The sequence below is a fragment of the Rutilus rutilus genome (genome assembly GCF_951802725.1).
Source record: "Rutilus rutilus genome assembly, chromosome: 5".
Taxonomy (NCBI): Eukaryota; Metazoa; Chordata; class Actinopteri; order Cypriniformes; family Leuciscidae; genus Rutilus; species Rutilus rutilus.
In genome coordinates, this window is record NC_140213.1 from 10,035,358 (window position 1) to 10,058,116 (window position 22,759).

The 22,759-nt window shown below is 38.7% G+C and overlaps 1 protein-coding gene across 9 annotated transcripts in view; it reads left to right on the forward strand.

Moving 5' to 3' along the window:
• The window catches only part of dmxl2 (Dmx-like 2), a 71,516-nt gene that overhangs the window by 13,045 nt on the left and 35,712 nt on the right, over positions 1-22,759 (forward strand). For all 9 annotated transcript variants that reach the window (XM_084408682.1, XM_084408683.1, XM_084408686.1 and 6 more), the window contains exons 2-18: positions 309-434; positions 3,884-3,955; positions 4,229-4,307; positions 4,648-4,795; positions 6,979-7,045; positions 10,313-10,485; positions 11,656-11,833; positions 12,777-12,951; positions 14,850-15,053; positions 15,197-15,459; positions 16,453-17,152; positions 17,983-18,104; positions 18,223-18,312; positions 18,429-18,540; positions 18,614-18,733; positions 19,098-19,328; positions 19,883-21,550. In XM_084408682.1, coding sequence (XP_084264808.1) covers positions 309-434; positions 3,884-3,955; positions 4,229-4,307; positions 4,648-4,795; positions 6,979-7,045; positions 10,313-10,485; positions 11,656-11,833; positions 12,777-12,951; positions 14,850-15,053; positions 15,197-15,459; positions 16,453-17,152; positions 17,983-18,104; positions 18,223-18,312; positions 18,429-18,540; positions 18,614-18,733; positions 19,098-19,328; positions 19,883-21,550 — 4,528 coding nt within the window. The remainder of the gene's footprint in view (positions 1-308; positions 435-3,883; positions 3,956-4,228; positions 4,308-4,647; positions 4,796-6,978; positions 7,046-10,312; positions 10,486-11,655; positions 11,834-12,776; positions 12,952-14,849; positions 15,054-15,196; positions 15,460-16,452; positions 17,153-17,982; positions 18,105-18,222; positions 18,313-18,428; positions 18,541-18,613; positions 18,734-19,097; positions 19,329-19,882; positions 21,551-22,759) is intronic.

Sequence of the window (22,759 nt, forward strand, 5' to 3'; positions counted from 1 at the left end):
CGTCGCTTTCAGCAGCGTGGGTGATGTCGGATGTTCAATAACTCACGTATTTCCAACTTCCTTTTTACCCAATGTGAAGAATGAAAAAGGACTTCGCTGTGACTATATCGGGGCCTTTACAGGAAATGGTCTCACAGATCAAATAAACTGTAAATGCAATTGCATGCATGTACAAGTATAATCTGAATGATTTGAATGTCTTGTTGAAGAAGTAAGACTGTTGTTTTGCTTGGCTTTTGGGAACCTGTATTGTAAGGTGTTAAATAAGTTTTGAAAAATGACAAACTTTATGATTTCTGTTTCTTTAGGCATATGGCTCAGGCTGTGATATCGTGATCCTCGCAAGTGATTTTGAGTGTGTTCAGATTATTCCTGGAGCTCAGAATGGAAACATCCAGGTGGGCTGTGTGGAGTGCTCTCAGCAGCTTGGCCGGGTAAGACCATACTGTATTTCTTGACATTACATTAATGCTTATAGAAGACATTTAATCTAAAGCACTGAACAAATGAGGAATACTATAACAAAAGCAATCCATCATGTGCCTGTATTCGGTAATACGATATATCACGATAATTAAACCTTTACAATATTGCTATCGTAGGCACTTTGAAAAACTTTATACATTTTAGTCTTTATTGTATTTAAATATTCAGGTCTTTTGGTTACAAGAAAAAGTTATTAAACCTGTTATAGTGTAATGACAATTTTTTTTGCAACTTATTTCAATATAGTGATAAAACCGTGATAAAAGCTTCAGGAATTATCGCGACATGAAAATGTGATACCGTCACATGACTAACATGAGCAGTGTTGCTGTATAATTTTTTTTTTTACTATTTTAATTACTACTGTACATATTCCTGAAAATAGTGTGGAATATTACAGCATATTCTTAAAAAATATTAAATCCAAACATGATGAATTTGTATACAATGTGTCATATATGCAGAACTTATAAGTTAAAGAACTTATTTTGAAAAACCTTTACTATTTTTATTTTTTATCACAAGTACATTTAAAGAATCTTTAATCGAGTTATTTATACAAAATAGTTTGGTCTTTATTCAAAGTTGAATTTTATAAAATGTTTGTTTTTATTGTATTGTTTGTTGAATATTGAATCTTGATCTGCCATATAATAGCATGTGAAGCTGACATTGCAAATACACTTAAATACAACCAACATCTTGAAAAATATTCCTCAAATATAAGTTTAAAAAAAAAATACTTCTGTAACACATTTAAATTATAGTACAAACCAATATTACTTAAACGCAAAATGTACAGTACCAAACACTTAAACTGAGTGCACATTATCAGTGATGATGACAAGAGTAAACATTACTAAGCCAAAATATCAGGTTTAGTTGATTTGGCCATATTTTCCCTTGTATTTCAAAATCTGCTAACAAACATGTTAATGGATAATTAACTGTTTATGTTTTCCTGTATTTTTGAGTGGATTTTGAGTAAATGTTGTTGACTTGTTCATTTAAGTGCAGTGTTGTTGTACCAAAGTCCCTTTAAGACAAGTCATTTTACTTGGCGGCCATCTTTGAAACGTCTCTTGGGCATGCAAGTGCAGCTCCGATCTCTTTGAATAGGGAAACATCAAATTCTTCCAAACTGTTCACCAAGCTCATGATTCAATTTCATATTTCAAATCTCCAATGAAATCTGACAATAGCTGTCTCATAAATTTTGTTTCTAAACTCTCGAATCAAGCTTATGCGCAGTCCTAAGCGCGTCTCAGAACATGACTGTTTCTATATGAACTGGAGCTTCTAACGGCAGCTGCAGTGATGCGATAACTTCACCAATCGGCGATTGGCTCTTTTATTTAGAAGGCGGGACTTATTCCGCCATATTACGCGTTACGCTTTATCCCATTCATAGTAATACGAGTTTACTGTGTTTCTATATTTAAAGTCATTGGTTGTACATACTGTATATATCAATTGCTGTAATTAAATGTGAAGTGTACAGTCCTCCAAACGAGTTGCACTTTCACCATCTGTTCTTGGATGGACAAAATAAAGTTCCGCCCCAAACTCACTTAAGCTAATTGCTGTGTCAGGCTGGTTGGAATACTTAAATGGGTCATATGATGATTTTAATGTTTTCCTTTTCCTTTCGTGTTTAATGTACATTATCTGTTTGTGCATGTATACGATTTGCAAAGTTACAGTATAAAGCTCATAGTCTCCCACAAAGGGATTTTTATTCCTTCAGACCAGACCATGCTCCAGTCCTATTACTTCCTCAAACGTCTATGTCACAATATGAAATATTAGTATAATGCCCGCCCAAAAGGCATGCACAAAGAAAGAAGGTGAGGCTTCAGTGAGGAGCAGCGTTTACACGTTTGGGGAAATCAACTTGCAAATTGATGTAAAAGCTGGAATAGAAGAGAGAAATGTAACAAAACATAAACTATATAGTCCAGTCATTTTAAGCCAAAATGGGGGTCAACCTTGAACAAATTGCAACAGAAGCAAACTCAACTGATTTTGTTATCCTCAATATGAAAAAGCCCCGAAGAATACCATTAGGGGAAAGTTTCGAAAAAGACCCAAATATAGCCTATTCATACACCTATTCATTCTTTTTCCCACGTGAATAGGGCAAAACATTTAACCTTTAGATATCACCATGAAAATTACTGTGCTGATTACTTGCATCAAGACAAACAAAAAATGTATTGCAAGTTTTTTTAAATGGTTTAACATGGACAAACGGTGCATAATCTAATTACGTATGTGCTAATTTGCATAAATACCACAACAGATCTAAACATAGGGTATAGCCTGGTGAAAATGTCTTGTTGAATCTTGTTGACACATAACAGTAAAATACTTAATGTTAAGGTCTGAATGGAACCCATTTAGGCTACCCATGAGCATTAATACATAGAGGCAGGAAGAAGTACTTTAGAAACCAGCCTTTATTAATTTTTAAGAGATGGGGTTTGGGGCTGGGTCCGTCGGACTGTTTCTGGGGGACGAGTCTGAGGGAAGAACAGGAGACAATGGTAAGGAGAATGCAGAAGACAAAAGGTAGGCAAAATAAAAAGTGAATCACCAGAAACAGTCCCCCGGACCCAGCCCCAAACCCCATCTCTGCAATAATAATTAATAAAGGCTGGTTTAAAGTACTTCTTCCTGCCTCTATGTATTAATGCTCATGGGTAGCCTAAATGGGTTTCATTCAGACCTTAACATCAAGTATTTTACTGTTATGTGTCAACAAGATTCAACAATACATTTTCACCTGGCTATACCCAATGTTTAGATCTTTTGTGGTATTTATTTACATTAGCACATACGTAATTAGATTATGCACCGTTTGTCCATGTTAACAAACAATAAAAAAAAAAAACTTGTAATACATTTTTTGTTTGTCTTTATGCAAGTAATCAACACAGTAATTTTCATGGTGATATCTAAAGGTTAATTTTTTTACCCTATTCATGTAAGAAAAAGAATGAATAGGCGTATGAATAGGCTATATTTGGGTCTTTTTCAAAACTTTCCCCTAATGGGATTCTTCGGGGCTTTTTTTCCTTACTCAGGACATATTGAGGATACAAAATCAGTCGAGTTTGCTTCTGTTGCAATTTGTTCAACCTTTTTTCATAAAATGACTGGACTAATATGTCTGTCTTCATCCACCCTATAGACGCTGGCATCTGTCATTGATGAATAGACATTATTGTGGATCTGACATGCCACAACTCATTCCTGACATAGTATGAACATGGATAAATGAACATACATCCAGTTATCTGCACTGACTAGATTTTTGATGTGAATTTAATTTTTTTTTTTTTTTTTATCTTTGCCAATGGTGCTCTTGTATAATAATGCCAATTAATTTTTTTAGATTGCTGCGTCTTACGGGAATACTGTTTGTATTTTCGAACCAATTGCTTCCAACCCAAACAAACGTCACAAGGTGAGTTTCCACTGGAGGACAGTTGATCATAGATTATATGATAATCATGAATCTTTAGTGATATACCCAAATATATATATATGCTTTCTATATTTTCCTGAGAGAACTTTACTGATTCTAAATCTGATTTTACTAAGATATTTTATATTAATGACATTTAAATATTTTTGTGTAAACAGTAATGTAGTTGTTTTTTAAATGAATATTTGTTACATTTATTTCCTAATAAAGCACTCAGTGCAGCTGATCTTTTATGTTGTTGTGTTTTTAAAGCAACTGAATTACCAATGGCAAAAGACTGGTCAGTTCTTCCTCAGTGCTATAACCTACAATCTTGCCTGGGACCCCCAAGGTTGGTGTAAAATATACACTTTGTTAATGGATGAACTAAATATGTTCACTAATGCCCTTTTTGCCATTTGCATTTGTTTTTTACTCTGTTTGGACCCTCTAATTAAATAATACATTGAGAAGATATTTGCAGACATTGTTTGTTATATACATAATTCCCATACTTTCATTTGTGTTATTTTATCATTTTGACTTCACTATTATTGAAAAATGAGGGGAAAATAGTAATGATAAGTGTAAGTGTAACAATATTATAGAACAAGAAGGTTTGTCCGAACTTTTGATTGGTGGTACACTACACAAATATGTATGTGTAATTATTACATCTGTTTGTCGTGTAGGCAATCGTATCTTGGCGGCGACTGAGCGTTTGCAGCTGTGGGCTCCTCCTACTAGTGACACGCTGATCGAGGAAGAGGAATGTCAGCTGAATGATGACAGAGCTCATGAGCTCATACTCAATGATTGGAAGTGTGTCTGGCAGTGCAAGTGAGTGCACCATAACTTATACACACTTCTGTCTGCATACTAATTCTTTAATGACGCTTGTCTGATTTATTGAACGTTAAAGCACATTTTTGAAAGGGTCACATGATGGAAAAGAATGCTTTTGCTCTTCTTAAATAAAAGTGTCATGTAGGATTATGTAGGCAAACTGTAGGAAGAGGTTTTTGTGAGGGGACTGCAGGGGGTTCATAAATTGATGAAAAGCTAATAATTAATTAAAGGTGGGGTAGGCAGGTTTTTTCGAAAGCTTTTTCCCAAATTTGTTTAAACTGTCTTTATATACCAATACATAATTAAAATGTAAGTACTCTGAAAAAGAGAGTATAAAAATCCAGTGTCTGTAGTCCTCGCAGGGCTGCAATAAACACAGCTACTTATTCCATTCAGTCCCACCCCCTCCCTTCTGGGCTCCTTCCAAAGCCACGCCCCCAAAACACATGAACGCGTGATGCTGACCGCTCAGTTGGAGGACGCTGTAACAAAATTCAAATTTAAATTCAAGGAAGGAAGAGGACAGGGTCGGCTTGCGGAGCTGTGGGCGTGTTTATTTATAAAAAAAAAAAAAGTAGCGCACACAGCGCTGTAGCAGCAAAGAGCAAAGTCCAATGTAAACAGCGATCGCGTCCTCGCGCTTCCCGCACTCGCACTCTCACTATTATCAGCCCACAGATCTCCACGTGTCTCTCTCCATGAATGAGGTTTCCCCGTCCCTTATGTGCGATCTCTCCACGCCAATCACTGAAACAAGACACAGGTGTTTGTCATTTGCACTTGACCCACTTACTTGGGCCTTATCGGGACCCGTCTCCCGATCCTCTCTCCCGTCACAGGCTTCGCTAGATAACGCCCCCCTTGCCAGCGCCGAGCGGAGAGGAGCGCAGTGCATGTAGTGACATCATGTCAGAATCACATGTAATAAAATACCTAACTTTATCATTATGAATGCAAACAACTAACATGGCTGTTAGTACTCACTATCAAGCTTGCATATCGATACTGGTAAAGTTTAAAATATATTGAGTTTGATTCGGTAACGAGCTAGTAACATAAGGCAAAGCTGAAAACAGGTTGCATTGATGCACGGTTTCCCATTACCTTCGCTGACTGTATATGCAGGTACTGGGAATTTTGACTGCTCTTTCTCTGCCATAATTGTGATTCTTCCTAGCTTCCGTGCCTCTTCGCCTCCTCAACTCAAACGGGTGCACGCATGTGGGCAGCTCCTGTAGCAGCAGGGGTGGTAGCCATGGTAGCGAGGGAGAGTGACAGTCGCCCAGCCAATCATTTCATTCGTTCCGAATGGAAATAAGTAGCTGTGTTTATTGCAGCCCTGCGAGGACTACAGACACTGGATTTTTATACTCTCTTTTTCAGAGTACTTACATTTTAATTATGTATTGGTATATAAAGACAGTTTAAACAAATTTGGGAAAAAGTTTTTTTTGAAAAAACCTACCTACCCTGCCTTTAAGTCATAATGTCAATTTAAAATAAATAAATAATTTAAAAATAAAAACAATTAAAATTAAACACTAAGGAAGATGGAATTGTTTTTTTTTAACTACATACGTCAGAGAACCATGGACATGCAAATGTGTTAAATTATTGAAATATTAACTTAAAAGTTTCTTCTCCTGTCTAAATTGAGAAATCATCGTGATTTGAAAAATCATAACAATTAGCTTATTAGCATATGGTGGCTACCTTTACATATCAGTACATATTTAGTAACTTGGCAGGAGCACTGTTACTTATTTCAAATGTCAAGTGCCTAGCCAATCATAAAATTGATCTATTCTGTCTAATCTGTGAAATCATCATTATTGATGTGGTGTGGATTCCGCTATTATCTTAAGAGTTTCAATTTAAAAAACGTGTGGTTATAGTCAGGGCCATTGGGAGATGCTGCAAAAGACATGAGACGTGAGCCAAACGGTCAAGCAGGTCCATTTAGCGCATGTTTGCAGAGAATAACAATGGAAAAGTAGTGCAGTGGAATGATAAAACACGTTCTTTGTTTACGGCCCCTGAACATGAACATGCAGGTCTAATGTGGGCCTTCAAAACACACACCAATTTAGAGGACATTTTAATATTTGCCTCACCAAGTGCACAGAAATTTGTGCATGTAAATTACTTCCATCTTTATGTGTTTTTTGTCTCAGGACTGCTGCTGCCGTTCACATCACTCAATGGTCTCCAGATGGAGAATACTTCGCCACAGCTGGAAAGGTACCTCGTCATGTTCTATACCATGGTGGATCCATGGTGGACTTCAGTTGTTCTTAAATTATGCTAATTATTATTTTTAAAACCAAGACAGTATCCCCTTACAGAAATTTTTACCCTTATAATGTGTAAAATAAGACATTATTTTGTAAAGGTAGAGCCCTATCAGTATTGGAAAGCTAATTTATATGAGTAGCATTGGAAGCTATGGGTTCCAACTAGTTAAACTACAATCAGGGTACACTTTTAAACTAGTAGTTAGCTACACTACAAGCTATTAGCAAAATGTAGCTAACTATATTTAAGCAATTTAAGGGAGCAATATCTTTATCATACCAGTATTTATCTGGAATGGAATCCTGGATATCAAGTAAAAAAGGTGTAAGTATTAAACCGCATTTGAACAGATAAATTGACATACTACTAAAATTATGAAATGCCATAAACTATGCTGAAACAAGGATTTAACAAAAACTTTCACTAAAAGTTCACTAAAAATGTTGCTTAAGAAATGTGGTGTTTTTTTGTTTTTGTTTTTTACCAGTTCATTAATACTTGCCAAATGAACTGATTTCCTAAATTGGTCTTTGCTAATTGAGATTAACTGAATAAAGGAGAGTGTGACATGCTACGCCTGTCGGAATAATTATGTTTTTCTAGTAAAGATACACCATTTTAAAACAGCTGAGCTATTGTAATGCTACTGGAAAATGTTAGTGCAAGTAGGATGTCTACTTAACGTCATCCTCTCCTCGGGTCATTTTGACCCAAATTCATCGGAGTGGAACAAGATCTTGTCAGTTTTGTCACACTTGAAACTGGAATACACACACACACACACAAATTGTGACTGGATTTAAGGAGTTTTTGTGGTAAAAATAGTAACAAATCCTTCCCTCGTGTGTCAATTTGACCCCCATAGGAATGAATGGGAAATGGGGAAAATGTTTTTGGGATAAAGTAGACATCCCCGCTAGGCACAGTGCAAACACACATACTTATCACGTTGATTTCCCTTCCTCTCCTTTATATATTCCCACGGGTCCTTGAAATCCTTGAAAGTTTGTGAATATGGAAAAAAGATTTCAAGGCCCTAGAAAGTTTTTGAAAATATACATACACAGATACAGGTCCTTGAAAGTGCTTGAATTTATTTTGTGCAAGAAGTTTTCAGTAAAAAATTCCATATTATTCCCTTCATATTAATCCCTTTTTTTTTTTTTTTTTTTTTTTTTTTTTTTTTTTGCCTACGTTAGTTACACGCATTTATGCGTTATGTTAAGTGTTTCCCGCGTGAGGTACTTTTTGTTGTGCGTTGCCATGACATTCACGCGCGCAAAACTGTAACAATGTATCTTACAAGGTAACACGATGTAACCTTGCTCTCACTTGAAATGTGTCCCCACCAAGGGGCAACATTCTCATCTGAAAAATGAAGCCTACCCGGAAGTGCGAAAAACTGCAATACATTGAAAATCCGCTAGAGGGAGGTCCCAAAAGGGAGCAAATCTCCATAGCCCCCATGTTAAAATGCCCGTTTTCACAGCATAAATTCATGTTTTTACAGGTTGGTCCCATGGACTTTTATTGTATTTTTCGATAGCTTCCGAGTGCCTGACAACTGTGAGGGGGGTGAATTTTTTTCTAACTCGTTAGTTTAGATCGTATTTAGATATAAAATGTATGACAATAAGGGCGTGGTTAACTTTGATTGACAGCTTGATTGACAGCTGACAAGGCAGCGCCACGGAGAATGACAACATAAGAAGCGCCATTTTTTTAATACAGTTGACATATAATACTACTGTTTCTGTATCATGAAATGTAGTTTTAAGAGTTTTTCAGGCGAGAATGTAGTTGTTTAAAGCTCAAATCTGTGGTTTATTTAAAGATTTATGAAAATTTTATCCAGTTGATCCAGTGATGACCGGGCGCTCGGCGTTCATGTACCCCGCCTGGAGCAGCCTTTCCTCGGCTAGTCGTTCTGAGGTTTGCCACCAATGCCGTGGACTCTGGCGTCTCTGTAGTGGTTAAACATGAGATATAATTCGTCTTGTGTATATCTAATGGGCGATTTTTGGTCTCGTGAATCTATAATTTGTTCCCTGGGCAATCGTTTTGGCTGAGGGGAAGTTTCATAACTTTATAAGCTATTTAACTTTACCGATGTATGGTTAGAGAGCGCTGACTTTGTATGTTTGACTGAATTGTTTGCTTTATTTGTATAGCTTCTTATACCTTTTACTTATACTTTTATAATGGCTAATATTGATAAAACTGAAATTTAACAAAAAGAGACTGGGTTGAGTTTTGTCATTTTAATACAACGAAGATGATCTGTAATGTTGTTTACTGCAAAATCTGTTGTTAAGTACAAATGCACATATTGCCTGGACCATAAAATGTTTAATATTTTTATATTATATTTAAAATGAAAAGAGGCAGGTTTGTGTTTTATATTTTGTTTTTTCATAAATAGGCAAACATTATGTGCAGTTGAATATAATCAATATGCGTTGCCTGAACCACATTTGTGTGGCTATAATGTTTAAGATTTCTTTAAATGAAAACGAAAAGAGTTAGTATGGTGTTTTATAACATATTTCGTTGCCTAAAATATACACAGAGATAACCGGAGTAGCAGAGCGAGCTGAGTGACGCGCGCTGCGTTAGAAGGTGGGCGGGGTTAGGATTTCCCAAGATTTTCCCATAAACGGCTTCAAACCCGTTCTTCAGAAAGTCTATGGGTGACGTCACAGACGCTTTGTCCATATTTTTTACAGTCTATGGTCCCCACATTAAGTCCTTGAATTTGAGGGTATTGGAACTGGAAAGTCCTTGAAAGGTCCTTGAATTTGAAGTTAACCGAGGTGTGGGAACCCTGTTAATACTGCAACATTCCATAGAAAAAATATGTTGTATCAATTCAATTTTGTTGAATCAATTTTGATTTCATGGTGAAATTACGGCCTATACGTCCCGTGTCTCACACATTTGTGGATCTCACTGATGTAGTGGACGAATTACTCGCACATGCACTGTAGTCCAAACGGACACAAAAATGTATCTGTATGTAGACATCTTTGGTCTGATGATGATAATTATGTTGTGCAGACTGTCCACCAGCCAGAGCCAAAAACAGAAAAAAAAGTATACTTTTGGCTTATTGTTAGTTACTCAATGATCCTAATGTTGGTTTGATTCATACCCTTAAGAAGAAAAGTAATTTCCATTTCTGATGGAAAAAACATTTCTCTCCCTCACGCTCAGGATGACTGCCTGCTGAAGGTGTGGTATCCCACCACAGGATGGAAGTCTGCAGTGGTGTTGCCAGACGTGACTGATAAAAAGGTCTCAACGGTTCATTTCTCATTCGTGTATCTGGCCCATCCACGTACGGTCACAGGCTTCTCCTGGAGGAAAACCAGTAAATACATGCCCAAGTATGTCAAACACACCCACAGACTCCTTCACTGATGCTTGAGTGTAATGGTAATGCTAGCAGTGTGTCTAGTAGATACGCTGCTAATTGTTTTTACCATGGTAGATATATTTGTATGGGGGTTGAATTTAACTGATGTGCAGTCACAGCTGTACATTTATTGACTATTTTACAATGACTTCAAATGTGGTTAATTATATATATATATATATATATATATATATATATATATATATATATATATATATATATATATATATATATATACATATATATTCCCTATATATAGGGAAAGGCCCTACGATACGATATAATCATGATACTTGAGCCACGAGACAATATTATGCAGTTTTACACATTTCGCGTTATGTTGAGTATCGTGATAAAATATTGCGATGTATTGCAATTTATGCAATGGAAATGGAAAACTGTCCACATCTATTTTTATCTAATAAGATAAAGTTCTCATTCTGTTCATTTCATATCTCCTTCATCCCTTCCTTGTTATATTTAAAGTTTTGAGATATTTTTAATAGAAATCAATTTTTTTCACACTCAATTTCTATGTATTTGTTTTTTAAAGAAAAATAGGGTTTTAAGTAGTTTTACAAAGAATGACCTTACTAACACCCTAATGAACAAGTCAAAGGTGACCGTATTCAGTTATGAAATGTAATATTTATATTATTGTTATAGGTAAATACATACATTTGCCATTAACAGCATACTGTATACAGTGTAGAAATGGCATTATATAGACAGCTTCTTCGATTCTTTCTAATCTCAAGTGGAAATTTAGTTGCATCGCATTTCCCAGCTGGCTTGCATTTCTGTGTCAAATTAACACATTTAATTAACACATAAACATGGACTGAGCAGAGCTTAGGGTAAAATTATGCACAATACTCGCAATTGCAAGCAGAAATTCACTCCCTGAAAACATTGATACTGCGTCTGTGCATCCATACAGTATCCCCACGCAAAATATTGCGATACTAATCATTTCATTTAGTTCAGACTCCAGCAAGTACAATATAATGTCTTTCGCCGAGGCGCTGCACATTTAGTAGTGCAGGAAACACTGCTGAGATTTTAGTTGGCACCCACACTTAACTCACACTGTGAATTCCACCCATGAGTGTGCATTTCTCATTGTGTGTGTATGTCGTAGGGGCTCTGTGTGTAACGTGCTGCTGACGTCCTGCGCGGATGGCATCTGTCGTCTGTGGAGTGAGACCCTCTTGCCTGAGGACAGTCTGTTGGGGGGGCAGATCTCAGAGAACAGCACCAGTATCAGCACCACTCTGCCAAACGTCGCTCAGAAAGACAAGATACAGCACGCTCTGGAGGTCAGCATGCAGAAATGCACATGCTCAAACAACACATAATAAAATGATGTGGGGCTGAAGTATCAGTGGCAATGCATAATAAAGAATAACACTCTTGGCACGTTAGCTGGTTTACTTGATAATGAACTACTCCTTGCTAATTATATGTACAACACACACCTGCAGTTTGGTAAAACAATCACATTGTTGATTGGGTTTGCATTGTTAATGCATCAAATCATATCTGGTTAGATAAAAAGGTAATTTTATTTAATTATATTGCCGTTATTCAGAAGTATTGAATGATTTAAAAAAAAAATTTGCAACAGATCTCCTCCTCCAGTTGTCATCTTCAGTAGGATGTGTGAAAACTGTACACTTTTGTCTCCATGTAAACCAAACACTAACAATCAGTACTTGTTGTGTCCTAAATATTTTTTTGCTGCCAAGAGTCTTAACGTCTTAACAAATCCATATTATGTGTTATATTAGGTTAAATAAAACCAACCAATAGTAATTTCAAACTACCTAGCTTCAAATTGTTTCAAAGCTATGGCAGAGGGGAAGTTTTCTGGGCTTGGAACAACTTGAAGGAAATAATGATGAAATTTTCAGTTTTTGGTGAAATACTGTGCAATAATTTAATGGTGCTTGAGAAGTCTAGACAGAATAGTGTGTGAGTTTGTGACACCTTTAATGTATTTGAATTAATATTGCATCTTCAACACATACACACACACACACACACACACACAAATACATACACACACTCACCTGTCTCCGTGTGCCATCTTGTAGACCAGATGGAATCTGCATTTTTTGCACTCATTTTGTGAGGAAATCTTCAGAATGAATTTAATCACACATGATGAATGTGTTTACTGGAGCTGAGAATACTACTCAATTTCATATCGGCCTGCTGTACGTGAATTGTGATTGTGAAAAATTGTCTGTCTCCGTTCAGTCTATCCACCACCTCAAGCACCTGCGCAGGGGCCGCAGAAGATCATCCGCCCTGGTGGCCCACACTGAGCTGCTGCCCAGCCAGCTGGGGTCCCACGAAACCCACCGCCACATCTCGCACCACGCCAATGCACTCTGCCACTTCCACATCTCTGCCAGCATCAATCCCAACACAGGTGCACATACACACACACACACATACTTGGGCTTGTATTCATGGTTTATGAAGAAACAATTGTGTATAATTGCATGGAGATTACAGAGTAAACATGGTTTATGAGGACATTTCCTCTTTCCTCTTAAACCAAACGGCTTAACCCTGTAAAGACTGACATATTAAATAATAGTCCGAAAATCTTTTTTTTTTTTTTTTTTTTTTTTTTTACATTTATTGAACATTTTGACAAATATATATATATGTAATACCATACATACAGGACTCAAAAAGTAAGTAAATAAATAAATAAATAAAATAAAATAGGCCCAATTTATTTTTATTTTTTTTACCCATGTTACTTAAGAAGGTTATGACACCAAAAACTACTAGCCTAACTAGCCTAACAGATATACATTTCAAATATTGTTAAAGACAAGTCAGTAATAAAATAAAAATAAATCATCAAATTATGAGCAATAGCACAAATAAATGCAATAGACCAAACATACAAATGAAATAAACAGTTATTTTCAGGTACAGAAATTGAATAAAGTAATCAAATGCAAAATAACACTGTATAGTCTTCACTGTATAAATTAAATATTGATAAATAAAGTTACAAAAGTTATTCAGTAAAGGGCAGTGAGTGAATTTCTCTGTCTTTTGTTGTTTGATTAACATTAATGACATGGGAGGCAGCAGGTTCATTAGGCTGCTGTCCCTTTAAGACCGAATGCATGGATCCAATATACTGACACAGGTTTTATTTCTCATACATTCACTTAAGACATAAGCGTTTACATGTTTACTGTGCATGCTCGCCAAGACTTTGACATCATTTTGTGTCAATATGTCTGTTCAAGCACAAGAAGAAGAGGAGGAGAACTCGGCTTTCTGGGAGTACCGAATCGAGTTCTCTTTTGTCTTCTTGCACTTAAAGGAACACTCCACCGTTTTTTGAAATAGGGCTTATTCACCTTCTTTCCTACATTTAGATAGGTGGGCAAATGCATTTTTGTCTCAGTGCATGCATTGTTTTAGTTTGACAGGGTCAGCGCTAGCTTAGCCTAGCATAATGAATGGAATCCTTTGTTGCCAGCTAGCATGTCCTGAGTAAAAGTGATATAAAAAAAAAAAAAAACCTAATTACTTCTTGTGGCCTGCGTATTCACAAGTACAAATAGTGATGCAGATTAACACTAGGCGATTTCCTAGGCAGATATTGACTTATATATTAAGGACTATATTAGGGGGAAGCACAGGCGATGCACAGGCGAAGCACTGCTACTTGGGCGTGATATCTCTGCACCCAAGTAGCAGTGCTTCGCCTGTGTTTCCCCCTAATATAGTCCCAAGTCAATATCTGCATAGGAAATCGCCTAGTGTTAATCGGCATCACTATTTGTACTTGTTGTGAATACGCAGGCCACAAGAAATAAGTAGGTGGGTTTTTTTTATTTTATATATTACTTTTACTCATGACATGCTATCTGGCAACAAAGGATTCCATTCATTATGCTAAGCTAAGCTAGGGCCGACCCTGTCAAACTAAAACAATGCATGCACTGAGACAAAAATGCATTTGCCCACCTATCTAAATGTAGGAAAGAAGGTGAATAAGCCCTATTTCAAAAAACGGTGGAGTGTTCCTTTAAAGATTTAAATTGGCAAGGCTTAAAAACATGTGCAAATCATAAACTAAAAAACCCTAAAAACTAAAAGGCATTTTATTTGCTAAAAACAAATCTTAATCAGAGGGCAGAAGGCATGTAGTAGATTCTATACAAGAGGTTTTTCAGTAACATTTTAATCATGTTGGTAATTTAGAGGCCTTAAAATTTTGCGTATCAAATATAGTAGACTTTTTATTGGCTTACATGCACATGGAGAGCAGCTGATCTTTTTCTCTGTCATTAGATATCCCTGCAGCGCTGGCTGGATCGGGCCTGTTCTCCGAGGATGTCAGCGGAGGGTTTGTGGTTCACTGGCTGAATAATAAAGATCTGAGCTTCACCACCTCCATGGACCTTTTCATGCAGCAGTTGCGCAAATTCTCCGAGCAGCACCTGGAACAAGCCACTGAGGACTTTGAGCAGGAGGGAGCTCCCAAGTTTGACTTCGGTACTGTCTTATGAATAAACCTTTTAGCATATAGATTAGCCTTAAGCTAACAGACGTCGGCTAAATTCATGGGGGTTTTTAACCATAGCTTAGTTACTATTGCATGTTTATATTGTATTATGTGATCTTTGTGTTTTTGTTAGATCTTGATGAGATGTCTGATAAGGGTTCGTCAGAACATGAGGAGGGAGATCAGGAGGGAAGCACCAAGGCCTCTTCTCCAGGTTCAAGCAGCAGTGTTCCTCTGCCCTCCGTTTTGCTGGAACGGAAGCTCGAGACCCTCATTCTAGAGTGGAACAAGAGTCCAGACATGCTCTTCACCATTCACCCACACGACGGATCCTTCCTCGTCTGGCACGTCAAGTACCTGGATGAGTTCATACCTGGCATCTTCAGACAGGTTCAGGTAAGACACTCATGGTTATGACTAGTGATGCAAGGAAATATGTTTTGTTAGTTTTTTTTAACCAAAACTGAAATAAAATTAAAAAAAATTACTAAAATGTTTATTTCATAATACATTTAATTAATCACATTTATTTAATAATCAACATTTAAATAAAAACTGTCACTTAAAGTAAAACAATATAATTGTTTCTACTTCAATTCATTTTTGAAATATAACTACACTTCATTTTGTGCTATAACTAGTGATAGAGGAAGAGATGATCGGTTCACGTGTGCTCTGCGCTGCTGCTTGAACTGAAGCAGCAACAGCATTCTTTCACGCCACATTAAAGAGTGTCAACGTTTTTTTTTAAACCAAAAATGTGTTTTAGGTGGACAGATCAATACAGTACAAAGAACATGTAGGATGTTGGAAAATAACAATGCCTTTTCTGTTAACCAAATGCTTTTTAATATTCGCTATTACTTCAATGCAAGTGAACAAGCGCGCCGTTATTTGTTGCTTAGTGACGTGTGTGTTCAAGTAACCCAGAAATGCGCAGATTCTGCGCAATACGCTGTATTTAATATATTAGGAGGATGACTCACGAGTTGCGTATTTGCGCTAAATCCTCGCAGATTTGGCTTACACGAACTTCCCCAGCAAAGCGAGTAAACATAGTAACGCGCCAAATTGGCTAGTGATTTGACAGCGTTACCCCCCAAAGTTCATTTTTACCCGCATTTTGCGGGTTAGCGGGTGTTCATTTCAAACCCTGGTTATAATGAATGCATATATTACATGTGCTTATCCAAAGTATATGTATTTTTTCCCACTATAAATCTTCATACCTTGTCAATGAATAATAAAAAAAAATTCAATTAGTATGAGGTATGGTGTCAATAAGTATTCGTTCATAAATACCAGCCACCCCATTAAAAAACTCATATTGGCCAACCACTAATAATTACCCTGATAAACTAAATAAAATCCTTTCGTTTTCTCTTTCAGGTGTCGTTCTCCTCTCGTATCCCAGTGGCGTTCCCCACGGGCGATGCTAACTCCCTCAGTAAGAACATCATGATGTACGCATGTACGTTTATGGACCAAGAGAGCTGCAGTGCTCTGGAGGAGAAGCGAAGTGAGCGGCGGGTTCCTCAGAGCGCCTCTGCGTCTGCGGGGCTAGGTGGTCTCGGACACTCTCTTGCTGCTGTCATCGGCCCTGCCGTCATGATGGTGTCCAAACACGTAGATGGCTCACTCAACCAATGGGCTGTGACCTTTGCAGAGAAGTCTGCCTTTTCAAACGTCCTCACAGTTTCGCACAAGTTCCGTTACTGCGGACACCGTTTCCATCTCAATGATTTGGCTTGTCACACGGTCCTTCCTTTGCTGTTAACATCATCACATCACAACGCACTGTTAACTCCGTCCTCTGGAAGTATTGATGGAGATCAGATTGGGGACGTGGCTCTACAACCCACCAGGCCAATGAGAGGCGTTCCTCGTAAACAACTGCGAAATGCAGCCACACGTACGTTCCACGACCCGAACGCGATCTATAGTGAGCTGATCCTCTGGAGAGTCGATCACATTGGCCCACTGTCCTGCACTGGGGGGGTGTCCGAGCTCGCAAGAATCAACTCTCTCCACACATCCGCATTCTCCAATGTGGCCTGGCTGCCAACACTTATCCCTAGCTCAGTGCTCGGTGAGTGTAACACTACAGCTGCTTTTATACCAACCTCCAAAACTCAAATCAAAGTTTTGTTTGGTATACATTACTATTGTTCATAGGGAGTGATTACTGGAGATTGTTTTAAACAAACCCCTAAACTTTGATCTGTGTCTGCACAGTGCTATGGGCATTAATGTTCCATAAAGTTGTAATTGTTTTTATCACAGGCATGGTATTACTTTTGTAAATGATCAGAAGAATCAATTTTCGTCTGACAAATTATAAAGCAGAATACCCTAATAATGTCCTTGCAACCATCCAGAACACTCTCGTAACTGCTTAGTAGCACCCAAATAACCACACAAGCAATTCCCTTATAACTATACATAGTACCTTATGAACCACCCTGACAACTACCCAGAACATCCTAGACACTGCCTACCATAGCCACCACACAAATCACCATGGCAACATCCTAGCAACCACCAGAAACTGTGTAGAAATGCCCTAGCCACTATAACACAATTAGAACTACAACACCTAGAAACACCCTAGAAACTACCTGGCAATGCCCCATCATCCGCACAGAACTCCCTGATCTACCTAGCTACAGTATGCCATATCAACTAAAAAAACAGCCTAGAAACCACCCATTAACTGTCTAGCAATGCCCTAGCAACCACCCAGAACTCCTTAAAAACTGCCCAGCAAAAGACCCAACAACCACCCAAAACACTACCTAGCAGTGCTCTAGCAGCTGCCCAGAAACTGTGTAGTATTGCCATTTCAGCCATTTAAATAGTTGTTATTTATTGCATTGCTGCTCTGTTGGGCTTAATAAAAAATGTTTGTGTTCTCGCCAGGTACGTACTGTAACTCAGCAAGTGCGTGCTTTGTGGCGTCTGATGGTAAAAACCTGCGTCTGTATCAGGCTGTGGTGGATGCCCGCAAACTACTGGATGAACTCTCTGACCCAGAGACCTCTGTAAGAGCTTCTAAGACAAGATTTGATCAAAATAATGTGCTTATCTGCCAAGTAATGCATAATAAATGTAATTTGAGTTGATCTGATTGTTATTTCTGATGGTTGGTATTGTGTTTAGAAACTGGTGGGTGAAGTGTTCAACATTGTGAGTCAGCAGTCCACTGCCCGACCCGGCTGCATCATCGAGCTGGATGTCATTACCAACCAGGTGGGGTCTACATCTGTTTGTGTGTGCATACGCAAGTTTCTGTTTGTAAGATTGACATTGTGTGACTAATTTGTTACTATTCGAAAATGACATGTTGTGTATATGCTGTCTCCTAGTGTGGCTCAAACACTCAGCTGCTCCACGTATTCCATGAGGATTTTATTTTAGGATACAAACCACATGAAAACATTCCAGATTTCAACATTACTAGCTTTCCCTCTGCAGAAGGTACAAAAATCATTCTTTAGCTTTTGAAGTCTGATTTTTACAGAACATTTCATTTGGGTTATCTTTGTTCTAGAGTACCAGCCCCCTCCTTTCTCAGAGAAGTTCTTCCTGGTGGTGATCGAGAAGGATGCAAATCGGAACTCAGTATTACAGATGTGGCATCTTCATCTGCGCTCGGTGCAGGCTTGTGTGGGTGTGTATGGTGTTAGGTTATTTATGAAATGATGACACAGCTGTGAGCAGACAGCTTATGAGGGGAAACTGTGAAGGGAGTCTCATGAGTGGAGAACTCATACTTCCTCTAATGACTAATTTGCTTTTCAGAGATGGAAATTGTTTACTATGAAATGATACCTTAGTTTACCCATTGGACATCAATAATGTACATCTGTACGTATTGTACTGTATAAATAGCTTTCTGTTTATCTGTCTGTCTCTAATTTTCACTTTTCACTCTTATCTGAAATGCATTCTATATATCATGTGTTTTGAAAATCGGTGTTATTATTGATTATTGTGACATTTCACAGTTTTTTTTTGTGTGTGTGTCCTTACAGAAGAGCCAGTAAATGACCACGTTTTCCAAAACCAGCTGACGGTTCCTTTGAGTCAGAGCAATGCTGACTCATCTCCTGATATCACTCCGGGTCACAGTCCGCTGCCCCGGTCCTCCTCTTCCGCCAACTTGCAGTCAGCCAGCAAACTCATCCTGAGCTCTAAACTAGTCTACAGTCAGCGGCTAGATCTGCCATCAGGAGTGGAGCTTATCAGAGCTACACCCTCTGCTGGTATGATCATATATTCATGTATACATTGTAACAGCCTAGAATTGGGTCAGGTTTATTGATGCCATTGTATAAATGTTCTATTCAGAGATATATGGTAATGGGGGGTTATCAGGGTAAAGTGAATAAGTACCCTTGTGTAGAATAAAATATTTTCTGTCACTATGTTTTCATCTCAAGTAAGAATATACATTAGTTAAAAAATAATAATAGTACTAATAATTTATTTAGGGGTGCAACATTTTCCTCTTTTAACGTCATGAGGTCTTTGTTTAATAAACACTAGGGCCTGGCGATTATAGCTAAACATTTTGATATCCAATGTATATGTGATGAAACAACTCAAGAGAGTTAATTCATTTTCAGTTCCAGTCAATCATTTAAAATATTTATTGTAAAACAACATACTTTCCATGCAAAATTGCACTTTGGGACTTCCATTAACATAAAATGGAGTCCTTGAAATGGACATTTGCACTGAATTATGGAAGTTAATTAAACTTTACGTTTACTGTGCTTTATTCAAATTTTTGCTGTGCTTGTTGTTCTTTTCAAAGGCCACTTGAGCTCCTCGTCTATCTACCCTGTTTGTTTGGCTCCATACCTGATTGTGACCACCTGTTCTGATGGACGTGTCAGGTTCTGGCACTGTAGGGTAGACATGGACTTATCAGCACCACGCCCCGAAGACACACATTCATATCGGTGGGAGCACTGGAGCCTCTTGAAAGAGGAAGATGACAACGACAGCTCTGTGTGTGTTGCGGGCCGACCTGTCGCTGTCAGTTGCTCCTACACAGGAAGACTTGCAGTGTCGTTCAAACAGATTTTGCCTGGCAGTGAAGGTGATATGTCTCAGGACTTCTCCATGCTTGTATCAATCTATGAGTGTGAGTCGACGGGCGGCTCGGAGTGGGTCCTAGAACAGACGATTCATCTTGATGATTTTAGCAAACCCGTGAAAACCCTAGATCCACGTGTTAGTGTCGATAGCAATTTGGTTGTCTATAGCAAGTCGGATCTGTTTATAACCAAAGACAGCCCCAATATCAAGCACTTTGTGCATCTGGACTGGCTGTCTAAAGAAGATGGGTCCCACATCCTGACTGTCGGGGTAGGATCCAACATCCTTATGTATGGTCGTATCTCAGGGGTTGTCACCGAGCAGACAAGAGTGAAGGATGGCATGGCAGTCACTCTGCCTCTAGGGGGAAGCATAAAACAAGGAATTCGCTCTCGTTGGGTCCTGCTGAGATCTGTAAACGTTGTCTCTTCCGTGGACGGCACCCCATCCCTGCCAGTGTCCCTATCCTGGGTGCGTGATGGCATCCTGGTGGTGGGCATGGACTGTGAGATGCAGGTTTACGCACAGTGGAGGCAGGATGAGAAACCGTGCGACTGGGAGGACAACAGCATCTTATCCCCAGAGGGTGTTGGAGGTCGCACTATATCCGTTTCAAATGAGGGCAGAGCGCGATCTAAGAGTGTCTTCGAGGGCAGTGCGGGAATCGAAGATGCTTTCCGCCCCCCAGCGGTAATTCAAGATGGCGGCTTGTTTGAGGCAGCCCATGCATTGTCGCCCACTCTCCCGCAATACCATCCATCCCAGCTGCTAGAGCTTATGGACCTTGGAAGGGTACGTCGAGCCAAGGCCATCTTGGCGCACCTAGTCAAGTGCATTGCTGGAGAAGTTGCAGTGGTGAGGGATGTAGAGGCAGGTGAAGGTGGTGCAAGGAGGCACTTATCTCGAACCATCAGCGTGACGGGTAGCACAGCGAAAGACATTATCGTTGCTGGCCGAGACAGTGGCCGAGATTACACTGAAATCAATTCCATCCCCCCGCTTCCGCTATATGCCCTGCTGTCCGCAGACCAGGACACATCTTATAAGGCAGGAGAGGAAGTGGGAAAAGGGGCAGAACATGAGATGCAGAAACAGTCAGAGGATCAGTATTCGGATTTGTTTCAGGTGCCGGCTGTCACCACCGATGATTTTGTGAGCTTTGCTGCAGAGAAAACGGAGAAGAAGTCTCGTGTTATTAACCTTTCACAGTACGGACCCACATATTTTGGCCCTGAACACGCACAGGTGCTGTCTTCACATCTTATGCACTCCAGCCTGCCAGGACTCACACGCCTCGAGCAGATGTTCCTTGTGGCTCTTGCCGATACTGTGGCGACCACTAGTGCTGAAGTTGCAGGACCCACGGATAAGCAGTACGCTGGTGAGTTTACTTTTCGTACCAACTTTAAAACTGAAGAATGTAATTTCTGCGCCACTAGTGTCACTAAATTGAGAATAAAATGACTGGTCCACAGGTTTCCCAAACAGTCCCTACATCTCTTATTGGCCAATCAAACAAATCCCATCTCAGAGTCATTGGTCTAGCCAGTGTTGCTTTTTTGGGGGGCTTTTCTGGATGCTCGAACAAACCATTGTTTTGCTAGTTCCACAGAACCATAGTGTTTACACTTTTCAAAGGAATCAACTTACAATTGGCTTACTTTATACTTGTTTGTGAAAATTCAATATTAAAAGCTTTACTTTTAAACACTACAGCAGGGGTGGGAAACTGCACTGCCCTGCAGAGTTTGGCTCCAATCCTGATCAAACACATACACCTGTAATATTCTAGTAACCCTGAGGACTTTGGTTTGATTTTTCAGGTGTGTTTGATTAGATTTGAAGCTAAACTTTGCCAAACAGTAATAATGTCAGGATGTCCACTTGATTTCCAAGATATCAACCTGCAGATTCTACTCTTGAGCTATTCACGTTTTCTCATAACTAACTACAATTTACTGTCATTTTGTAGAGGGTATTATTGGCCAACACGGAAGTTAGCATCACCCTGGTTCCCTCAACAAAATCCTAATAGGATTTTGGATTATTGCAGGATATAAGCTCTGTGACTAACAAAAGTTTATGATTCTCACGTGTTTTTTTTAATCATGATAATCTTCACACACCTTGAAGACAACTTTTATGAATTTTGAAACAGTAAAAGTGGGCCTCATTTATCAATCTAACGTAGAAACAAGCCCAGAAATCATCCTACGACAGGGTTCACGTGTGATTTATGAAACCTTCGTATGCTGCCAATCCCATCGTACGTTGATAAATGTGGCGGCTGAAAACAATCGTCATTTGAATATCACGCCCCTAAAAATTCACGATTTAGAAGCCTCGTCTCTAGAATTAATGATAGCAGTTAACGACAATTAACCCCAAGAAAAAAATATCCCTGCAGCACTCTATTATGGTAATTGCCATACATTCTGAATCCAATCCTTGTGGGTAGTTGTATCTTCTTTCAATAACCCATGATTAGCAGATTTATCAGATAAACAACTAAAGATATAGCCATTTGGAAGCTATCTTTCAACTTTTTTAGTTGTATAAAAGTGCTGTGACTCTTAGACTCATGTTTTTT